At 39.9% G+C, this 22825-nt stretch overlaps 2 protein-coding genes across 18 annotated transcripts in view; one reads left to right on the top strand and one right to left on the bottom strand.

Annotated features, from left to right (window-relative positions):
- DENND4C (DENN domain containing 4C) overlaps positions 1-16590 on the top strand; it is a 147853-nt gene extending 131263 nt beyond the window's left edge. For all 16 annotated transcript variants that reach the window (XM_074017390.1, XM_065530479.2, XM_074017389.1 and 13 more), the window contains 4 exons: positions 1262-1379; positions 12313-12463; positions 14232-14296; positions 14513-16590. In XM_074017390.1, coding sequence (XP_073873491.1) covers positions 1262-1379; positions 12313-12463; positions 14232-14296; positions 14513-14649 — 471 coding nt within the window. In that variant the 3' untranslated portion in view covers positions 14650-16590. The remainder of the gene's footprint in view (positions 1-1261; positions 1380-12312; positions 12464-14231; positions 14297-14512) is intronic.
- RPS6 (ribosomal protein S6) overlaps positions 1-22734 on the bottom strand; it is a 183954-nt gene extending 161220 nt beyond the window's left edge. The window contains exons 1-6 of one of the 2 annotated variants that reach the window (XM_005581652.4): positions 22688-22734; positions 22007-22138; positions 21213-21423; positions 20886-21032; positions 19007-19164; positions 18766-18899 (exon numbers count right to left, since the gene is read on the bottom strand). In XM_005581652.4, coding sequence (XP_005581709.1) covers positions 18804-18899; positions 19007-19164; positions 20886-21032; positions 21213-21423; positions 22007-22138; positions 22688-22693 — 750 coding nt within the window. In that variant the 5' untranslated portion in view covers positions 22694-22734 and the 3' untranslated portion in view covers positions 18766-18803. Of the gene's footprint in view, positions 1-18765; positions 18900-19006; positions 19165-20885; positions 21033-21212; positions 21424-22006; positions 22139-22687 lie in introns of those variants that run through there. The other variant, XM_074017424.1, reaches the window with a different exon arrangement.
- Positions 22735-22825: the final 91 nt, after the last annotated feature.

Here is a 22825-nt window from a genome sequence, read left to right as displayed (position 1 = left end):
ATTTCTCTCTCAGTTAAAAGTTTGGATAAGCAGTCCTGGAATGGTAAAATGTTAGGAACCTAAGATCTTTCTATATTTTTGTTTAGCTATGCATAACCTCCATTTCCAAGTTCTGCTTCTGGTCCAGGATGGCTGATTACCTCCAAGCTGTCACATCCACCTTCTGTCCAGCAGTTAGGAGAAAAATGGATGAGGGAAGAGTATGTCTTTTTTCTTAAGGGATAGCTCCTGGAGTTGTAGATAATATTCCAACATACAGTTTCTTGGCCTGAACTCAGTTATTAGGTCGTATCTGTCTGCGAGGGTAGCTGGAAAATGTTGCCCAGGCTGGAGTGCAATGGTGTGATCTTGACTCACTGCAGCCTCCTTCTTCTGGGTTCAAGTGATTCTCTGGCCTCAGCCTCCCGTGTAGCTGGGATTATAGGCACCCATCACCACATCCAGTTAATTTTTATATTTTTGGTAGAGATAGGATTTTACCATGTTGGCCAGGCTGGTTTGAACTCCTGACCTAAGGCAACCCATCTGCCTCGGCCTCCCAAACTGCTGGGATTACAGGCGTGAGCGACCGTGCCTGGCTGGTAGCTATTATTCTTAACTGTTCTGTTCCTAGCTGCAATTCTCGCAACAACCTTATTTGAAAGGACTCATATTTTCCATATTTTTCAGGTGTTATAATTAAAAGTTGGAGAAATTTAGTAATTTCCGTAAGGTGGCATACCCAATAAGTGATGGAGACCCAAGGTCACATTCTGGCTGTCTGACTTAAAAGCCCCAACTCTACTTATGCTGGGATCCTGATTCCATTGGAGACAGTGAGCTCCTAGAGTGCTTTATTTTATAGTATTAATATTGATAGACACTGAGACCCCAAACATATACATGGGGCAAAATAAAATCTTTCCTTAAAGTACTATAAACTCTAGTTTGATTAGGTAGGTAAAATAAAATTATTTGGTAAGGTAGTAGAAACTCTTGTACTTTGACCTTAAAATTTGCTGTAATGATGGTTAATCTTTCTACAACCATTGTGTCAGTTAGCAAATTGTCATCCTATTCCTTAAAAGTCACAGTGAGAAACCTTTACCTCAGAAAATAATAACAACATTTGTCATCAGACATTAATAAAAATTAATATTTTGGCTCTGAATTTTAGGTCCAGAATTTTAAAAGGACTCATCTGTTATATAATCAAGCTTCATTAGATCCACTGGTAATTATTATTCTTGGGATACTAATACTTTCTTTTGATTTCTTTTAGCTTCCTCTGTCATCTCTGTCCCAGGATAGCAAACTTGTGTATATTCAGCTGTTATGGGATAATATCAACCTTCATCAGGAACCAAGAGAACCTCTGTATGTCTCATGGAGGAATTTTAGTAAGTAAAATAGAATTAAACACATAACAGCCAGGTCCCGTGGCTCACGCCTATAATGCCAGCACTTTGGGAGGCCTAGGCCAGCGGATCACTTGCGGCCAAGAGTTGGAGACCAGCCTGGCCAACATGGTGAAATCCTATCTCTATTAAAAATACAAAACTTGGCCGGGCACGGTGGCTCACGCCTGTAATCCCAGCACTTTGGGAGGCCGAGGCGGGCGGATCACAAGGTCAGGAGATCGACACCACGGTGAAACCTCGTCTCTACTAAAAATACAAAAAATTAGCCGGGCGCGGTTGTGGGCGCCTGTAGTCGCAGCTACTCGGGAGGCTGAGGCAGAAGAATGGCGGGAACCCGGGAGGCGGAGCTTGCAGTGACCCGAGATCGCGCCACTGCACGTCAGCCTGGGAGACAGAGCGAGACTCCGTCTCAAAAAAAAAAAAAAAAAAAAAACATAGCCAGGTGTGGTGGCAGGTGCCTGTAGTCCCAGCTACTCAGGAGGCTGAGGCTCGAAAATCGCTTGAACCCGGGCAGCAAAGGCTGCAGTGAGCTGAGATCATGCCACTGCACTCCAGCCTGGGTGTCAGAACAAGACTGTATCTCAAACAAAACCAAAACAAAACAAAACGGCCGGGCGCGGTGGCTCACGTCTGTAATCCCAGCACTTTGGGAGGCCGAGGCGGGTGGATCATGAGGTCAGGAGTTCGAGACCATCCTGGCTAACATGGTGAAACCCCGTCTCTACTAAAATTACAAAAAATTAGCAGGGCGTGGTGGCGTGCGCCTGTAGTCCCAGCTACTTGGGAAGCTGAGGCAGGAGAATGGCGTGAACCCGGGAGGCGGAGCGGAGCTTTCAGTGAGCCGAGATTGTGCCACTGCACTCCAGCCTGGGCGACAGAGCGAGACTCCGTCTCAAAAAAAAACAAAAACAAAAACAAAGAAAGACATAAAAGACTCAAAATGGGAACAACTCAAATACGCATCCATAGGTGACTGGATGAGCAAATTGTGGCACAGTCCATCCATACTGTAGGATCCTGTTCTGTAATAAAGAATGGACTGCTGGGGAAAAAAAAAAAAAGAAAAGAAACAGAATTAAATTCCCCTAGAGTTAAATAGAGAAAAGCAAATTATTTTGCTTTATTTTTAAAGTTTTAATTAATTCAAAGTGATTTGCTGTTTAAAAAAAAAAGTACACACACATACACACACACAAAAATGAAAAAGTGATTTGCTATTGTACTGACCTGTTTTTAACTGCGACAGGTCTCAACTGAGTTTAGTAACTTTTTGGTGATTTTGCTATCAAGTAAAAATTTGATTGGGTGTTTTGAGAGTAAATTGTATGTAGCAGAAGAGTAAGTTATATGTATTGGTATGGGATCATAAATTCAGTTGTATTGATGGTTACTGACTGGTCTTAAGGATTGTGGCTTCATTTTTACTCTTTTAGAATATATGTTTTACAAGGTGTTTAAAGGGTTATTATTCATGTATTCAAAAGCCTTATGAGTCAATAAGAAAAATACAATTCAGTAGATAAATGAGCAAATGATATTAATAGGTAATTCATTTTAAAAACATTAAGTGACTTTCAAACTGTATTAGTTTGCCAGGGCCGCCATAATAAAATACCAGAGACTGGGTGGGTTTAACAACAGAAATTTATTTTCTCACAGTTCTGGAGGCTGAAAGTCTAAAATCTAGAAAGATGTCAGCAGGTTTGGTTTCTTCTGAGGCCTCTCTTTGGCTGGTAGATGGCAGCCTTCTTGCTGTACCCTCACATAACCTTTTCGCTGTGTGTTTGCTTGCACATGCACACATTCCTGGTGTCTCCTTTTCTTATAAAGACATCAGCCGTATTAGGTTAGGGCCCCACTTGGCCAGGCGCGGTGGTGTATGCCTGTAATCCCAGCACTTTGGGAGGCTGAGGGCAGGTGGATCACAAGGTCAGGAGTTCAAGACCAGCCTGGTCAAGATGGTCTTGGCTCTCTCCACTAAAAATACAAAATTTAGCTGGGTGTGTTGGTGGGCGCCTGTAATCTCAGCTACTCAGGACACTGAGGCAGAGAATTGCTTGAACCCGGGAGGCAGAGGTTGCAGAGAGCCGAGATCGCTCCACTGCACTCCAACCTGGGCGACAGAGCGAGACTCCATCTCAAAAAAAACAAATTAAAAAAACATTAGGGCCCCACTCTTATGTCCTCATGTAACCTTAATTATTTCTTTAAAGGCCTTATCTCCAAATAGAGTCACATTGGCAATTAGGGCCTCAACATACGAATTCGGGGGTGACACAACTCAGTCTGTAATATAAACATATTTTAAAAGCTCAGTCATATTAGTATTAAGTGAAATATAACTTTATATTTAAATGTAGGCCTGGCGCGGTGGCTCATGCCTGTAATCCCAGCACTTTGGGAGTTAGAGGCAGGCGGATCACTTGAGGTCAGGAGTTCAAGACCAGCCTAGCCAATATGGTGAAACCCCGTCTCTACTAAAAATACAAAAAAAAGTTAGCCAGGCTTGGTGGTCACACCCGTAATCCCAGCTACTCGAGAGGCTGAGGCAGGAGAATTGCTTGAACCCAGAAAGCAGAGGTTGCAGTTAGCTGAGATAGCGCCATTGCACTCCAGCCTGGGCATTGCAGCAAGACTCCATCTCAAAAAAAAAAAAAAAAGGAAAATGTGGCCGGGTGTGGTGGCTCACGCCTATGACCCCAACACTTTGGGAGTCCAAGGCAGGAGAACCCCTTGAGCCCAGGAGTTCTAGGCAGCAGTTAGCTATGATTGCACCAGTGTATTCCAGCCTGGGTGATAAAGTGAGATCTCCCCGCCCTCCTGTCTCTTAAAAAAAAAAAAAGGAAAACATAAACTTGTAACTGTCAGATTGGCAAAAAACTTTAAAGATGAAGATTGTTTAAAAAAAATTTAAAGATTGTTGAAGATGTTTGGGGAACACTTTTCATATACTTTTAGATGTGTAAAATGATACATTTCTGGAGAACAATATGGCAAACATACAGATTTCATATGTGGATACCCTTTAAACTCAGGAATTGTACTTAGAGAACTGTGTTCTATAGAAATACAGTACACAGCTGTTTACACAAGGATACTTACTGTAGGATTTTTTTTTTCTTTTGAGACAGGGTCATGCTCTGTTGCCTTGCTGGTGTGTACTGGTGCACTGTAGTCTCAACCTCTGGGGCTTAAGTCATCCTCCTGCCTCAGCCTCCTGAGTAGCTGGGATCACAGGCATGCATACTTGACTAATCGAACAATCCTCTGGCCTCAGCCTCCCAAAGTGCTGGGATTACAGTTGTGAGCCACTGTTCCCAGCAAGGATTTTTGATAAAAATGAAAAAAATGTAGGCTGGGCACGGTTTCTTATGCCTGTAATCCAAGCACTTGAGGAGGCCGAGGCAGGTGGATCACCTGAGGTCAGGAGTTCGAGATCAGCCTGACCAGCATGGAGAAACCCTGTCTCTACTAAAAATACTAAAAATTAGTGGTGGCGCATGGCTGTAATCCCAGCTACTCGGGAGGCTGAGGCAAGAGAATCGCTTGAACCCGGGAGGTGGAGATTGTGGTGAGCTGAGATCATGCCATTGTACTCCAACCTGGGCAACAAGAACAAAACTCCATCTCAAAAAGTAAAAATGTAAATATTCAACAGAATTCTGGTAAATCCATGCTATGAAATATTGGCAGCCAAGAAAAAGAAAGTCAATATAAGGACCTAAAAGGATGGATGCTATTATATACTGAGTGAAAAAATACAAGTTGCAAAAGAGTATATAATTTTTTCCCTTTCTTGTAGAGAAATAAAACAAAAAATGTGTACTTCTGTTTTTAATATATGCAAAGAAATATATCACAAACTGTTAATAGTGGCTGCTTGGAGAAGAAATGGAAAAGTTCCATCTTCATTTTACATACTTTTATACTTTTTTTCCAACAACGTTTCACTACTTTGCAGTTTTCTTAAAACTAGAGTAAAAAAATGCTTTTCCTCAGTATATGTCAGTCACAAAATTATGATTACATATAGCATAAGCTATTTTTGCCTTTAATTTTTGGTTTCAGTCATGATGTTTGGATGCTTTTTAGGCAGGAACAGAATAACCTTGCAATTTATGCTAGAAAAGAATAGAGTTAGAGCTACTGTTTCTTTATTTGTTTTCTTACAGCTTTTGAAATAGGTGTTTCAAAATGTTCCATGATTTGTGGTGGGAATAAAACAGAGCTCTTGAGAATAGCCATATTTCTTTATTAGTTGGCTGCTTTAGGGAAGAGTTGGTGTATATAAACAAAAGTTGGTGTATAGGTTAAAAGACCTTATACGAATTAAGTGAGAGATGACTTCTGGAATAGCAATATGAGGAGCTCCACAGACCAGTGAAACAACCATAATTGGTGAAAATTATTTTTCTTTCTTTTTTTTTTTTTTCAGATGGAGTTTTGCTCTTGTCACCCAGACTGGAGTGCAGTGGTGTGATCTCAGCTCACTGCAGCCTCCACCTCCTGGGTTCAAGTGATTCTCCTGCCTCAGTCTCCCGAGTAGCAGGGATTGCAGGCACCTACCACTGCATCCAGCTAATTTTTTGTATTTTTAGTAGAGACGGGGTTTCACTGTGTTGACCAGGCTGGTCTTGAACTCTTTACCTCAAGTGATCCACTGCCCTGGCCTCCCAAAGTACTAGGATTACAGGTGTGAGCCACCACACCTGGCTCTAAAGATGTGACTTCTTGAAAAAATAATTTTCCGCAGGGTGTGGTGGCTCACGTCTGTAATCCCAGCACTTTGGGAGGTTGAGGCAAGAGGATTACTTGAGTCCAGGAGTTTGAGGCTGCAGTGAGCCACAGTTGCACCCCTATAGTTAAAACAAACAAACAAACCTTTGGAAATTGTCCTCAGACTATAGAGCAAATGAATAAATATTTTTTTAAAAAAATCTACTAAATCTTATCAAAAGGAGCAAGTTTCTGTGGCACTTCAGCCACAACTTGCTGTACCCCCTACAGAACCCAGTCAAGGGCCTATAGCATCTCCCTGGGAAAGGCAGGCTGCCAGCATTTTTCATCCTTTCAGTTCCATATTGCAGAGGTGAAATTCCCAGTGAGTGTGGCCAAGAGGTGGAGGCCCAGTCCTTCCACCTTGCCTCCATTCATAAGGCAAAGACTCTGCCCCAGTTGTGGGAGGCTGAGAATACTGGGTCCCCAGTTTTTCTCACTGCAGCCTACTCATATAGAACAGAGATTTCATGCCAGGAGAGGCAAGCTAAAAAGAACAGAAGCTACTGTCTTCATCTAGCACCTGCTCATAAAGCAGGAATGTCACTCTAAAAGAAGGGCCTCTTTTCCCAGCCCCACTTCCAGAGCTGTGGCTTAGAAATTTTGCCCAGGGGCTGGGCGCGGTGGCTCCACGCCTGTAATCCCAGCATTCTGGGAGGCCGAGGCCTGTTGGATCACCTGAGGTCAGGAATTTGAGACCAGCCTGGCCAACATGATAAAACTCCTCCTCTATTTAAAGTACAAAAAAATTAGCCAGGTGTGGTGGCAGGCACCTGTAATCCCAGCTAGTTGGGAGGCTGAGACAGGAGAATCAGGTAGGCCCAGGAGGCGGAGGTTGCAGGGAGCTGAGATCGTGCCACTAGTGCTCCAGCCTGGGCGACAGAGTGAGACTGTCTCAAAAAAAAAGAAAAGAAAAGAAAAAGAAATTTTGCCCAGAGGGAGAGGCAGGTCATAAGAATAGAGAACTCTGAAATTTTCCCTAAAGGAAATTACTTTATTTGGAACAGAGTGTGGAGACGTTTAAGCCTGAGAGCACTCTCAAAAATAGTGGAGATTTTGGTGAGAAGGCCAGTATCACCCTGATACAAAGACCAATGATATCATAAGAAAATTAAAAATCAGTATCACTTAGGAATATAGACATAAAAATCTTGAATAGAATACTAGCAGATCAAATACAGCAATATAAAAAATGATTTTATACCATGACCAAGTGGGATTTATCTCAAGCATGCAATTTTGGTTTAACATTTGAAAATCAATTGTGTAATACACTATATCTATCAATAGAGTAAAGGACAAAATTCACATGATCATCTCATTAGGCACAGCCAAATCATTTGACAAAATCCATCACCCTTTGTTTAAAACACTCTTCAAGCTGGGAATAGAGAAGATCTTCCTCCGCCTGGTAATGGGCATCTATGAAAATCTACAGTTGATAACATATTCTTAACATACCTTCTCACTAAGTACAAGAGTAAGACAAGGATGCCCACTTGTGCCATTTTTATTTAACATTCTACCAGAGGTTCTAGCTAGAGTAATTAGTCAAGAAAAGAAAAGCCATCCAAACTGGAAAGGAAAAAAGTAAATGTATCTATATTTGCAGATTATATGATAAATGATATATATTTTTTCTATATATATAATATATAGAAAATTCTAAGGAATAGACACATATCCAACATATTATTATACACACCATATTAGAACTGCGTAAGTTCCACAAGGTTCCAGGCTATAAGATCAATATAGAGAAATCAACCACTTCTATATCTTTGAATAAATAATTCAAAATGAAACTAAGAAAACAATTTTGTTTATTTATAAAAGCACTAGAACAGAATACTTATGGATAAATTGAACCAAAGAAATGCAAAACTTAGACTCCAAAAACTTAAATAATTGTTGAAAGAAATTAAAGAATAAGTAAATGGAAATAAATCCCATGTTTATGGACTGGAAAAGTTAATATTAAGATGGAATTAGTCCTAAATTGATCTACAGATTGAACGCAATCTCTATCAAAATTTCAGATAGCTTCTTTACATAAATTGACAAGTGAATCTTGAAATTCATTTTTTTTTTTTTTTTTTTTGAGACGGAGTCTCGCTCTGTCGCCCAGGCTGGAGTGCAGTGGCCGGATCTCAGCTCACTGCAAGCTCCGCCTCCCGGGTTCACGCCATTCTCCTGCCTCAGCCTCCCGAGTAGCTGGGACTACAGGCGCCCACCACCTCGCCTGGCTAGTTTTTTCTATTTTTTTAGTAGAGACGGGGTTTCACCGTGTTAGCCAGGATGGTCTCGATCTCCTGACCTCGTGATCCGCCCGTCTCGGCCTCCCAAAGTGCTGGGATTACAGGCTTGAGCCACCGCGCCTGGCTGAAATTCATATGGATGTTCAAGGGACTCAGAATCACCAAAACAATCTTTAAAAAGAATAGGACTCACAGTTCTCAATTTGAAAACTTACTGCAAAGCTACAGTAATCAAGAAAGTAAAATTCTGGTGTAAAAATAGACATATAGGTCGATGGAATAGAGCTGAAGTTCCAGAAATAAACCCTCATATGTATGTATGGTCAGTTGCCTTTCAATGTGAAGACCATGTAATAAAGAATAGTCTTTTCGGCCAGGCGTGGTGGCTCACGCCTGTAATCCCACCACTTTGGGAGGCCAAGGCGGGCAGATCACAAGGTCAGGAGATCAAAACCATCCTGCCTAACACGGTGAAACCCTTTCTTTACTAAAAAGAATACAAAAAAATTAGGCAGGCATGGTGGTGGGCGCCTGTAGTCCCAGCTAATCGGGAGGCTGAGGCAGGAGAATGGCATGAACCCAGGAGGTGGAGCTTGCAGTGAGCCGAGATTGCTCCACTGCACTACAGCCTGGGCTACAGAGCCAGACTCCGTCTCAAAAAAAAGAAAAAAAAGAATAGTCTTTTCAACACATATGCTGGGACCACAGGCTAGCAATAATAAAAAGAATGAAATTGGATACTTTCTCAAATCATACATAGGAATGAACTAAAAATGGATCATAGACCTAAATGTAAGAGCCAAAACTATAAAGCACTTAGAAAAAAACATAGGAGTAAATCTTCATGACTCTGTGTGTGTTAGGCAAGGCCTTCAAAAAAAGCAACAAAAGCACAGTCAACAAAAGAAAAAGTAGATAAGTTGGACTTAGTGCAAAGAAAAAACTTCTGAAATTTAAACCTTCAAAAAAGTGAAAGGTCAGTCGACAGAATGGGAGGAAATACTTGCAAATCATATCTTAAAAAGGATTTGTACCCAGACTATGTACTCTTACAACTCAGTAATAAAAATGCAACACATTTTTAAAATGAGCAAAGGCTGTAAATCAGTAGTTCTTCAGATAAAATGTTAAAATGGCCAAAAGCACATGAAAAATGCTCAGTAGCTATCAAGGATATGCAAATCAAAACCACAAGGAAATATCACTTCATACTTACTAGGATGGCTATAATCAAAAACATAACAACGAGTTAGTGAAGATGTGGAGAAAGTGGAACCCTCAGACACTGTCGATTAGAATATAAAATTGTGCAGCTTCTTTGGAAAACAGTTTCACAGCTCCTCAAAATGGCAAACCATATGAGTTACCATATGACACAGCAGTTACACTCATATATATACCAAAGAGAAATGATGTCCACATGAAAATTTGCACAGGAATGTTCATAATAGCATTTGTATAATAGCCAAAAATACGGAAACAGATGTCCATCAATCTATGAATTGAGGGCTGAGCACAGTGGTGCACGCCTGTAATCCCAGCACTTTAGGAGGCTGAGGCCGGCAGATCACTTGAGGTCAGGAGTTCGAGACCAGCTTGGCCAACATGGAAAAACCCTGTCTCTACTAAAAGAAATACAAAAATTAGCTGGGCGTGGTGGCACATGCCTGTAGTCCCAGCCACTTGGGAGGATGAGGCAGGAGAATCACTTGAACCCACAGAGGCAGAGGTTGCAGTGAGCTGAGATTGTGCTGCTGCACTCCAGCCTGGGCAACAGAGTGAGACTCCATCTCAAAAACAAGAAAAAAAAATTACGAATTGATAAAGTATGGTATATCCATACAATGGAATTTCATTTGGCAACATAAAGCAATGAAGTACTGATACATGTACAACACAGATGAATCTTGAAACCGTTCTAGAAGAGAAACCAGTTGTGAAGGAGCATAGATTGTATTATTCAATTTATATGAAATATCCAGAATAGGCAAATGTATACAGACAGAAAGTAGATTAGTGGTTGCCTAGGGGGGGTTGGGGTGGGGTTTCTTTCTGGGATATGAACATGTTCTAAAATTGATAGTGATGATGGTTGTACAACTTCATGAATATACTAAAAACCATTGAATTATGTACTTAAATGGGTGTAATGTTTGGTTTGAGACTTATCTCAGTATAGCCTGAAGATTAATACTATTCAAAGTCTGTCATTTAGCAGGTGGAAGACCTAGGATGAAAACTCATAGCAGCCAGTATTTCCTGTTGTTATCATAACAGAGGACTTTGCCTTTTTTTTTTTTTTTTTTTTTTGGTTTAACACAAATGAACTATTACCAGTTGCTTTTATTTAGGGCCTGTGTTATTTGAAAAATACAACATAATGAAATGTATAATGAAAAATACAATCCGCCTGCCTCAGCCTCCCAAAGTGCTGGGATTACAGGCATGAGCCACTACGCCCGGACTAATTACGTTCCTTCTAATTAGCACTAGACTCTGCTATTTTAACAGAAAATAACAGAGGCCAAAACAGGTAAAGATTATTCTCTCATATGAAGTTACTAGGGTAGGCAAATCAGGCTAGCACTTTTGGAGGCCAAGGTGGGAGGATCACTTGGGACCAGGAGTTTGAGACTAGGCTGGGCAACATAGTGGGAGCCCATCTCTCTACAAAAAATAAAAATAAAAAATTAGCTAGATGTGGTGGCATGCGCCTGTGGTCTTAGCTACTTGAGGCTGAAGTGGGAGGATTCCTTGAGGCCAGGATGTCAAGGCTGCAGTGAGCTGTGATTGTACCACTTCACTTCAGCCTGGGTGACAGAGAAAAACTGTCAAGTTTTGAATTACATCATGTTGTACCCCATAAGTAAATACAATTTTTACTTATCGATTAAAAATAAGGCCAGACATGGTGGCTCATGCTTGTAATTCCAGTGATTAGGGAGGCTGAGGCAGGAAGACTGCTTGAGGCCAAGTTCAAGACTAGCCTGGGCAACATAGCAAGACCCTATCTCTACAAAAATAAATTAGCCAACTGTGGTGGTGCATGCCTGTAGTCCTAGCTATTTGGGAGGCTGAGCAGGGAGGACTGCTTGAGCCCAGGAGTTGAAGGTTACAACATTCAGCCACTGTATTCCAGCCTTGGCAACAGAATGAGATCCTGTCTCCAAAAAATAAGTAAATACATTTTTAAAAAAGAAAAGTTATGTACTAGACAGTCTAGTACTGCGAGACAACTGCTCTGTCATCAGGGACCCAGGTTCCTTCTGTTGTACCTGCTTTACTATCAGTAAAGATTGCTTCATGGTCACAGGATGGCTGCTGGAGTACAAGCTATCACATCCCAGCCTCAGGCAGTAAGCCACCATATATTAGAAGAGAAAGGCAGAGTGACAGGTCTGCCTGTTTGAAGAGAGCAGGAAAAATATTTTTTAGTTGGGCACATTGCCACATAATGTTACTAGTATTGGGGAGGTGATATTGGTTAAGCAAGGAGAAAATGCCACAACTCTGGAAAAAAAACTTTTTAAATAATTGGGACTGGGCACAGTGGCTCACGCCTGTAACCCCAGCACTTTGGGAGGCAGATTGCGTGAGCCCAGGAGTTTGAGACCAACCTGGGCAACCTGGTGAGACCCTGTCTCTACAAAAAATACAAAAATTAGCTGGTGGCATACACCTGTAGTCCCAGCTATTTGAGAGATTGAGGTGGAAGGATCACTTGAGCCCGGGAGATGAAGGTTGCAGTGAGCCATGGTCACACCACTGCGTACCAGCCTGGGTAACAGAGTGAGACGTTGTCTCAAAAAAAAAAAAAAAAAAAAAAAAAAAAGATAATAATAGTAATAATTGAAAAAAAACTGTGTTCTTATTGTTAGATTCTGAAAAGAAATCATCTCTCCTGTCAGAGGAACAACAAGCAACAAGCACTTTAGTAGAAACCATCAGGCAGAGTATTCAGCATAATAATGTTCTTAAACCCATCAACCTACTTTCACAGCAAATGAAGCCAGGCATGAAAAGACAAAGGTAATAATCCAGTATTTTTTGCTTGCCACCACTCAATCATTTCATGTTTTTTAAAAATTATCTTACTTTTAAAAAATATCTCTAGTTGTCAAAGAAATACATACTCATTGCAAACCATCTGATTGTTCTAAAAAGTGCTACACAGATATATGCATTCCTACTTGAACACACACACACAATAAAAGTGTCTGGGGGCTTGGCACGGTGGCTCACACCTGTAACCCCAGCACTTTGGGTGGCCAAAGCAGGAGGATTGCTTGGGCTCAGGATTTTGAGACTGGACTGAGCAACATAGCAAGACCCCATCTCTGTAAAAAAATAATTTGGCGGGGGTGGTATGTGCCTGTGACCTCAGCTACTTGAGAGGGTAAGACAGGAAGATTTCTTGAGCCCAGGAGGTCAAGGTTATAGTCAGCTGTGATCACACCACTGCACTGCCACCTGGGTGACAGAGCAAAACCCTGTCTCAAAAAAAAAAAAGAGTGGAAATAGATTACATTTTAAGAAGATAATTCATTGATCTAAAATGTACTTTCTTTTGGAAACATTACTGCTGTTTGCTGGAAACCTATAATTATATTTATTAACATTGATAAACTTATGTACCACTTATTCAGGGCCTGTGATACCCACACATCTTTTCTTTTGTTGGACATAAGAGAATATGGGAATAGGAGTAGAAACAATTTAGGAAAGGGATACATGCAGTGAACTACAAAGGATATGGAGTTATTGTGTTCCTGTCACTATTCTCTGCTAATATGCTCAGATTAGTACTCATCCCCTCCTCAGCATAAGTGAATTCTGCAGTAGAAGCTTCAGAAAAGTGTGTGTAATTGCGTATATCAAACATTACTAATGTTTCCACGGTCCCCTTCAAGTTTTTTAGGTCATGGCATCTTTGAAGATAATCTCAGAAGTGACAGGGCAAGAATTGATAATGAAAATGGATGGATCCATTTTTACTCTCAATAGTTGAGGTAGAGATGACCTTCACAGTCTGTAATAAGAGTAGCTTGCTGCAAGCATCTGTAGTTTAAGGACAGGGACGTAATATTAGAAATGTCATATTATGGCTTCTGAAGCTTCTAAAGAAAGCGATGTGAAGTGTCACTAGAATCAGCATTACCTCCTACTTTTTTTTTCTTTGTACATCAGTGCATTTCTTAAGTTTTCCTCTCATCTTTAACAACTGAGTCATAAAGCTCACTTTTAGTGTTTCATTTGTGACATTTTAATGCTCACAAGCCAAATAAAGGTGAACTGTCCTTTGCTATTGGGTGAAATAGTAAAGAGACCACACCACCTTTTACATTGTGTCAAGGGTTTTAAAACCCTAACTTACTTAGAAATTAATCTGTTACTTTGTCAAGTGACAAAAGATGAGAGAAGACTCTGCTTTTGTAAATTTTAATTAGAAATTAGAGTTAAAACAGTTAATGTATTGTTGAAATAAAGTTAAGCCATTTTTAATTGTTACTAATGTGAAGCTTTATGCCCATCAACTATGTTTTAACTTTACTTTGGAATAGAAACTTGCAGGAAGTTACAAAAATAGTACAGAATTCAGTGTAGCCTTCATGCAGCTTCTTCCAAATGTGACACCTCATATAACTAACTGTAACGTAATATTAAAACTAGGACATTGACATAGGTGTATTACTGTTAACTAGATGACAAAACTTAAGGTCTTCACCATTAAAAAAAAAATGCATCTGTATTTTAATGCTATTTGCCCATTAACTTTTAAAACATATTTGTTTTATAGGAGTTTATACAGAGAAATCCTCTTCTTATCATTAGTGTCTCTAGGAAGAGAGAATATTGATATTGGTAAGTTGGTTAATAAAAGATTACGAAAGGAAATTTTATATTTTATTTTCAAAAGTAATTTTAAAAAATGTAGCTGGTATGTATAAAATATTTAAAAGATTTCTACTTCTAAATATGTAGTTCAAAAACATATAATTTGACTCAATACCAATTTGAAATGAACGGCTGTTGTCTTTCTTAACAAATTACAACTTCATTTTTGAAAATTTCTTTCAGAGGCATTTGACAATGAATATGGAATTGCATACAATAGTCTGTCTTCAGAGATTCTTGAAAAGTTGCAGAAAATTGATGCTCCACCAAGTGCCAGTGTCGAGTGGTGCAGGAAGTGTTTTGGAGCGCCTCTCATTTAAATAGAGATTCACTAGAATTTTGACACACAAGGCTTGGAGATTAGATTTAATCTGGAAACATTCAAGGGTTTTTTTCCCCAAATCGTAAGAACTGGTGAATATGGAATTGAAGTAATTCTTGAGGACAGTATTTAATGAATTATGATTCATACTGCATCATGTCAAAATATGAAATGCCATTTAAATGTCCCAGGGCTTATTAACATTGAAGATTTTCAACTCCTGAACTGCTTTTCTGCCTCTGTGGAAAACTACTTTGGGATTCCTCAGTATTTGTAGTAGTTTGATAGAAATAATGAGGAACCATATTCATTCTAGGCATTGTTTATATTTGAAGTTACTGAGTTTGAGGAATGGCAAATTAAATTTGCCTAACCTCCAAAATGAAATATCTCAATTACAAAAGCAGCATGGCCAGGCACGGTGGCTCATGCCTATAATCCCAGCACTTTGGGAGGCTGAGCAAGGTGGGTGGATCACTTGAGGCCGGGAGTTCGAGACCAGCCTGGCCAAAACGGTGAGACCCTGTCTCTACTAAAAATACAAAAATTAGGCGCGCCACTGTGGTCCCAGCTACTGAGGCTGAGGCAGGAGAATCACTTGAACCCAGGAGGCAGAGGCTACAGTGAATGGAGATTACGCCACTGCAACTCTAGCTTGGGTGACAGAGTGAGACTGTCTCCAAAAAAAAAAAACAAAACAAAACAAAAAGCAACATATTTGTGTAAGTGTGTATATGTGTAGGGCTGTGCAGGTATGTGTATATACAGCCATATTCTAAGTGTATATTTATTAAAATAGATTGCATGTTGCAATACAATTTTCTGAAATTTTCTGATTATTAAATGAATGACTACTACTGAACTTGTATGTAGTCATTAATCTTAAAATTACCTGAAAATCTGATGACAGCTGCCTTCCCTGACTTTAATGCATTAGGTTGGCGCAAAATTGTAGTTTTTGCCACTATTAATGGCAACTACTATTTTTGCACCAACATAATACACTTTTCATATTATGTATTATCTTGCTTAATGGATTTTATCCTGATTATCCAGTGACTTCCATCCTCTTCCCGTATCTTAATTTGCAATAGTTTTAAAATTGGAACAAATGAATCAATCATCAGTTAAAATGGAATTAAATCAGCTGCCTAATAATTTATGAAATTCATTGGAACATGCTTAAAATGCTAAAGTGTATGTCATTAAACGTAAAATCTTTGTTCAGGCACATACCTTGTTGGTATTGATCACTTTTTAAAACCTGTGGGATAAACTTGCACTGCACACAGAAGTTTTATTCTTGTATAATATTTAGATTTGTATGCTTGTGAGTAAAAATGTGCATTTGTAAATACTGTGTTTTTTTAGGTTGAATCAATTAAGTCTTAAAACTGTAAATTTATTAAGCTTGTTGTCAGTAGGTTTAAGAAAATCATGATCTCACATGCCTCACTTTGACATTTATCATGCCTTTATTAAAAGTATCCCTTAGGAACAGTAAGTTTGCCTTAACTCTCTGCATGGTTTAAAAAGCCAGTGGTTTTGTGAGTGTTTACAGTAATTATGCAGATGGCTAAATGAGTTGACACAGTAAAATTACTTCCATATGGTACAGTAACAGCCTAACTCCCTTCTACCTGATGTAACCATTTACAAATTGTAGTTATTGTACCAGTCTTTCAACATTTCAGGGTTAATCTGACCTATGCAGAATTCTAGTGTGAATTTATTGTGAAAATGCTAAATTAAACAACTTGTCAGAAATTATGTACAATTTTCATTACCTTTAATGGATCTTTTGCACTGTCTCAGAGTATATATTTTTGCAACTCAAGACTTGGTACTAGTTTTAATACTTAATACTTACTGACCCAACAGAAGTTTTGAATTACCTTGCATATAAAAATTGAGCTTGAATAAAATGAAAAATTCTTAAGTTCGTTGTGTTTTGTTACATTAAGCCTCCTGAAATCTGTAATCTTTAGAATTCCAATACTTTTGCTTTTTCCATTTCTTCACTGGAGTCTTCGTAACTTGAACTAAATTTTCACTTACTGAAGCACTTCCCATTAAAAAAATTCTGTAAAGATCTCTTTACATGTTTAAGAATATATGGCTATATCAAATTACAAACTTTCTAATAACTTTAGCAATCATACCTTGAAAACTTTAGCCTGCTGCTGCCACTTAGATATTGGGACTGATTTCTTGTTGTAAATTCTTAAAGGCTTTTTCCAATACCCACCGCAGATAGGGTACCACTAAAAATTTACAAGAAAAAAACATTACTATGGAAAGATTTAGAAGTACCCAGAATGACTTGTAGCACTGTATGCTACTTTAATCCTGACAACTTCTAAAAGCAATCTTTAAAATTAGTCCAGATTACTTAGCAGTACCTTACATTGGTTTGGGGTTTGATAGCAATTGTTTTTTCTTCCAACGAATGAATTGTATAGGTTGATCACAACCTGCATAGTAATGACATGTCAGAATGACTTGCATCTGTCTCTGGAGAACTGGGTATGGTGGCTCATGCCTGTAGTAATCCCAACACTTTGGCATGCCAAGGCAGGCAGATCACTTGAGTTCAGGAGTAGTATGGGCAACATAGCAAAACTCTACAAAAAGCACAAAAACAAGCCAGGTACGACAGTGCACACCTGTAGTCCCCAAGAGGTCAAGGCTGCAGTGAGCCATACCACTGCTCTTCAGCCTGGGCATAGGAGTGAAACCCTGTCTCAAAGGAAAAAAAAAAAGTCTTAAGGAGAAACAGACTGTCCTCATTTTGTGGCTGCACTCAATTTTCAGAAAGCAGGGCGGTTCTCATGTTTTGTGCATCACAGTCAATCAAGAACTGGTTAATACAAAACTTTGGACCGTATACCGGACTCACCTTGTGGCTCTTAAGTTCCTCTCTGTGGTTGTTTCAGTCGTTTTAGCTTCAGGTAAAATGCTAAATTTCTCTTTGCTTTTTTTTTTCTGAGGGAGTCTTGCTCTGTTGCCCAGACTGGAGTACAACAGCGTGATCTTGGCTCACCGAAACCTCAACCTCCCTGGTTCAAGTTATTCTCCTGCCTCAGCCTCTCAAGTAGCTGGAATTACAGGCGCCGGTGGCTAATTTTCTTTTATTTTAGTCGAGATGGGGTTTCACCATGTTGGCCAGGCTGGTCTTGAACTCCTGACCTCAGGTGATCCACCTGCCTTGGCCTCCCCACCTGGCGATCCCCTTTGCCTTTTAAGTTCTGCATACTACTAATCACCAGCTAAGATTCATGTTATGTAGCTTTTTAACACCATGTAGCAGGCATCCAGGGACTGGCATTACTGGCCTCACACCTGGGAGCTTTTTAGTAATGTGAAAATGTGGGTCCCCACTCCTCTATCTGCGCCTTAACCAGACCCCTAGGTGATTAACATGTACATTTAACATTTAGTACTCTGCTTTATAAAGCTATTACAGTAGTTCCAACAAAGAGCTTGCATTGCTTCAACCTTAAAGCCTAATGTGCCTTCTTGTAAAGATCCTGATACTGTCAGGATAGTTAGAATAGAAACTATTAGAAAAAAATACATGCTTTGTGCATTTTTCACTGATCCAAGAATGTTTTTAGTCATTTCCTTTTCAGTGTGTGAAACAGCCTAACAATTCACTGGAGTTGAAAAACTCTGTTAAAGCAAATTTGAAATGGTTTAAAAAACTTCATTTTAAGATGGTATCCACTAAAACTATGGCTTAAAAGTTACCTTTTCTTCAAAAAAGACATGTTCATCTTCACACAGTCAATTTTCATGTATTAAATTGTGTATAGTGTTTTAAAGAGCTATATTCCTCAAAATAAACTATATGAAAAAGATTAATAGTCCTCATCATTTCCCCTAAGTTCAATGCCATTCTGAAGAGGCAGATGTCTTATGCTCAGAATCCCTTCCTGTGCTACCCATCCCCCAAAAAGAACCCCTTTACATTGACCTTGTCTTCCACTACCACACAATAGGTCTGATTATATCCACCATTGGATTACCATATACATATCCCCATTTTCTATGACCAACTTTCCCTCTCTTCATTTATGTAGTTTTCTGTCAAGCAATGAAAAGTCAACAGAGATCCGAGTCTGATCTTATTTATTTGTTACTCAAAAAATCTTATTTCTGACTGGATTCAGACTTAGAAGTAGAAGCTCGCAGAGAGGAAAGTCTGCGTCTCTTTGCAATTTGTTCCTGGCGCTTCTCCTTAGCCTCCTAAACAAAACAAAAAACAGCATATAGTTAAGGCCTTTCTGGGGTAAAGATGCAAATCCAAAGCCAGGTCGAACTCCTCCCACCCCTTCAAATCATCTTACACTAACCTTCATTCTTTTGGCCAAAAGTTTAGCATATTCTGCAGCCTCTTCCTTGTTTTTCTTAGTACGCTGCTTCTTCAGAGCAATACGCCGCCGTTTGTGCTGCAGGACACGTGGAGTAACAAGACGCTGAATCTTGGGTGCTTTGGTCCTAGGTTTCTTACCTAAAAATTCAAAGGACTCAATCATTTCAACTGTTTTGTTAGAATCCACATCTACTTTAAAAACATCAGAAATGAACGTAAGCTTCATCAACAGCATCTATGAAAACCTGTATTGAGGCCTTTAAAATCAAATCAGAAGTATTTTAAAATACTTTTTGCTCCTCCACAGAAATCTAGAAGATGGGTTAAATATAAAAATATAAGGGAAACCAAGTGCTGAAAAATAACCAAGCTAACCTTTACTACCTTCCAGTTTTACTAAAATACAGTGGCATTATGTTAAAATATAACTCTGCATAGTCAATTTGTCTGTGAAAACCACTTAACATAGTATTTACATAATCATCCTGCCATACTTTTAAGTGTAAGTTTGATGTAAGCTTGCATCTCTATTTCCCTTGACAATTCCTGCCAATTCAGGGGTAACGTAACAATTAACATCAGATTATGTGACATGTTGTTAAAGTATCTTCATTAATCTGATCTGTACTCCAAAACTGCTCAGACTGTAGATTTGCATTGGAGCACAGGCTGTTTCATGAACACTCGTGGGAGTTTAATTGCCTTAGGCTAAATGCTCAGATGTTCAGGTTCTGCTAATATTTCAGACTCCTACTATAAACACAGGAACCATCTAAAAATACCCATCAACCACACCACGCTTTTATTATTCTGATTATTTCCAGGGCTGTGATTATCGGCAACTGCCACCTATTTGTCAATTGCTTTTCTTTTTTTTTTTTTTGCAATGTCAGCTTCATTAGGGTAGGAATTTGTCTATACTGTATTCTCAGCACCTTGAACAGTACCTGGTGCTCAAATAATTGTAATTACTGACTTAACAAACATGTACTATATATGCCATGTACAGGTGTTAAGTCACACCAGTCCTGAAAAAACAAAATCCAGAGAAATTCTTTCAGATTTTGTCAGGAAAACCCAACCTTGACTGACATGCTGTTTATTCTATTTAACATAAACATTCCCAAATTTCACTACAGAAATACTGTCATTTGAGGTCCTCACTGGTATGTTGTCTAATATATTGACACAAGTTCTTAAAAGGTAAAGCTCCAAAATCCCTAACTCCCACTTCCTAGTATTCTAAGGTCTCTAACTTCTAATTCTTACAACTCTTAACAATTGTTATCCATATCCTACAGATGAAACAAAAGTTTAAAGCAACTTCTTTAGTAAGCCAAAAAATAATTTAGGGTTGGGTGTGGTGGCCTGTAATCCCAGCACTTTGGGAGGCCAAGGTGGGAGGATCACTTGAGTTCAAGGGTTCTAGACCAGCGTGGGCAACACAGTGTGACCTCATCTCTTAAAAAATATTAACAGTAATAATTTAGAACATCTGATGTAAAATTACAAAGTGTGTGGTGGTGAGATAATAGTTCCAGAATTCTCAAGCATGTGACTCCTAAACCAGATAGCAATGACCTTAAAGTCAGGTTAGTTTTGGATAAATGTATACATCAAAGATTCACAGGCAGATTTTCAAGGAAATTACTGCACTCTACAAGGCACTGGATATAATAAGCAAGGATTAATACCAAGTGGGTATGCTGGCCACCCCCACATATTTTTTGTAAAAATTCAGACTCCAGGTGAAGAATGCTAAGGCTCCAAAGGCACATTTTTATCTTCTCATATGCACACAAAATGATATTGACAAATCACCAAAATTAAGCAAGCCCTAATTGCATAATCCCTCCTACCTTCTTTGTTTAAGGGCTTTCTTACAACATACTGGCGGACGTCATCTTCTTTAGAGAGATTGAAAAGTTTGCGGATTCTGCTAGCTCTTTTGGGGCCCAGGCGGCGAGGAACTGTAGTATCAGTCAGTCCAGGAATATCCTTCTCTCCTTAGAAGACACAATTGAAAAGATTTTAATTCAACAACTTCCTTAAGAATCCTAAATCAGAATATTTAATGTTGAATTGATGGTAAAGAAACAAATCCATTGGATACTGCAAATGAATAAGCATTTGGACAACTGGCTTTACATCAATTTCAATGAAAATTGAACACAAGTAACCCTCACCTTTTTTTACAATAACCAAGTTGAGAACGCTCAGATTGGCATCCACAATGCAACCACGAACTGATTTTCTCTTTCTTTCTCCCGTTCTCCTTGGTCTGTAACAGGAATGCCCCTTACTCAGTAGCAGGCGGACACGGCCATGGGTCAAGACACCCTGCTTCATGGGGAAACCTTGTTTGTCGTTCCCACCACTGATTCGGACCACATAACCCTGCAAGAGCATACAATGAATGACACATTTACTATTTCTATTCCAAAATTATACAATACAGGATTGTGACCTCTGTGAACCACACCTATATGAGAAAGTATAATTCATTATGAAAACCAATTTAAACTTAAAACTTAAGCACGTTTTCTCTGATCAGTAAGTTTTGTCTACATTCCCAACTTATCAAGTTCAATTATCAGATGTCTTTCATTCAAGTCGCATTTCTAACCGATGTTTTATTAGAAATAACAGCACTAGGAAGATAAAATATCAAAGAGCAACAAACAAATCAGATACAATGCGTCTTCGCACTTTGGAGATTATGAGGACAGCTATGTGACATCTGCCGAATGCATGATGCATGGCAAGAATTACGTTGATGTAAACTTTACGTATATTTTACGGCTTACTCTATGTCTCCCCTCCAAGGTAACAGCTCAACTTCATAAAGTGGCATTCGGAAGCAACTTACCAAAGGTCAGAAGCCAGAACCCGCAGTCTGAACCCCATTCCAAATACCAATTACCAATGGCGTTTACCGTCTGACTTCAATAGCTGCAACAATTTGATTGTTAACTTTTACCTTCCATTCTTCACCCAGAGCGTCAGCAGCAACTTCTGTGGCCATACGCTTCTCATAAAAAGTACGAAGTTTGCGTTCATCGTCCACTTCAATGAGTTTCTGGCAGCCAGTGGCTGGGAAGGAGATGTTCAGCTAAGGATTAAAAGGGAGGGAAATAGTTTACGAAACTACCTACACAGGTAATTGTAGAGCCATCCACAAAGTTAATTCCACTGCAAAAAGCCTTTCATGTTGCCTCCACACAAGCAGGAAATATGAGATGCCGACCGTACTCACTAAAAGCACGTGAAAGCACAGTAGCAGTCAAGAAGCGCCGCACTCAGGAGGACGTGTTCCCCTCAAGCCCCGCAGAATGACTCTGGGGGCGAGGGCGCTCCGCAGCTGTTCACCCTCCCGAAGCAAGAAAGCCGGGGTCAAGAGCCGCACCACAGGCCTGCCGCAAACTGGGCAACACGCCGGGACGCCACCATGGCGCTCCCGGCCCGCCGCGGCTCCAGCCGCAATCGCCTGCCATCCGCTCGGCCAAAAAGCTCCATGCCCCAGAAAAGCGAGCCTTCTCCTACTTGAGACCCTTCTCCACCTAAAGCCAGGATCTTGCAGTGCTGGAAATGAGGCAATGCCGCGTTCTGGGACTCGATTCACGTTCCCCAAACCAGTCTAACACTCGCCACCACCACCTACCTTCATGTTGAAGCAGCTGAACGCCTCCGAGGCGCCACGGAAAAGAGGACCAACTTCCGCTTAGCGCAAGTCTCATAGGCGCTTTCAGTTCTCGCGAGATGAGCAGAAGTACGGGACAGCGGAAGTAAGCACGGGTGG

This window comes from Macaca fascicularis, chromosome 15 (assembly GCF_037993035.2).
Source record: "Macaca fascicularis isolate 582-1 chromosome 15, T2T-MFA8v1.1".
NCBI classification, from domain to species: domain Eukaryota; kingdom Metazoa; phylum Chordata; class Mammalia; order Primates; family Cercopithecidae; genus Macaca; species Macaca fascicularis.
Note: the sequence above shows the minus strand (reverse complement) of the source record. Positions and strands in the feature narration are given on the sequence as shown.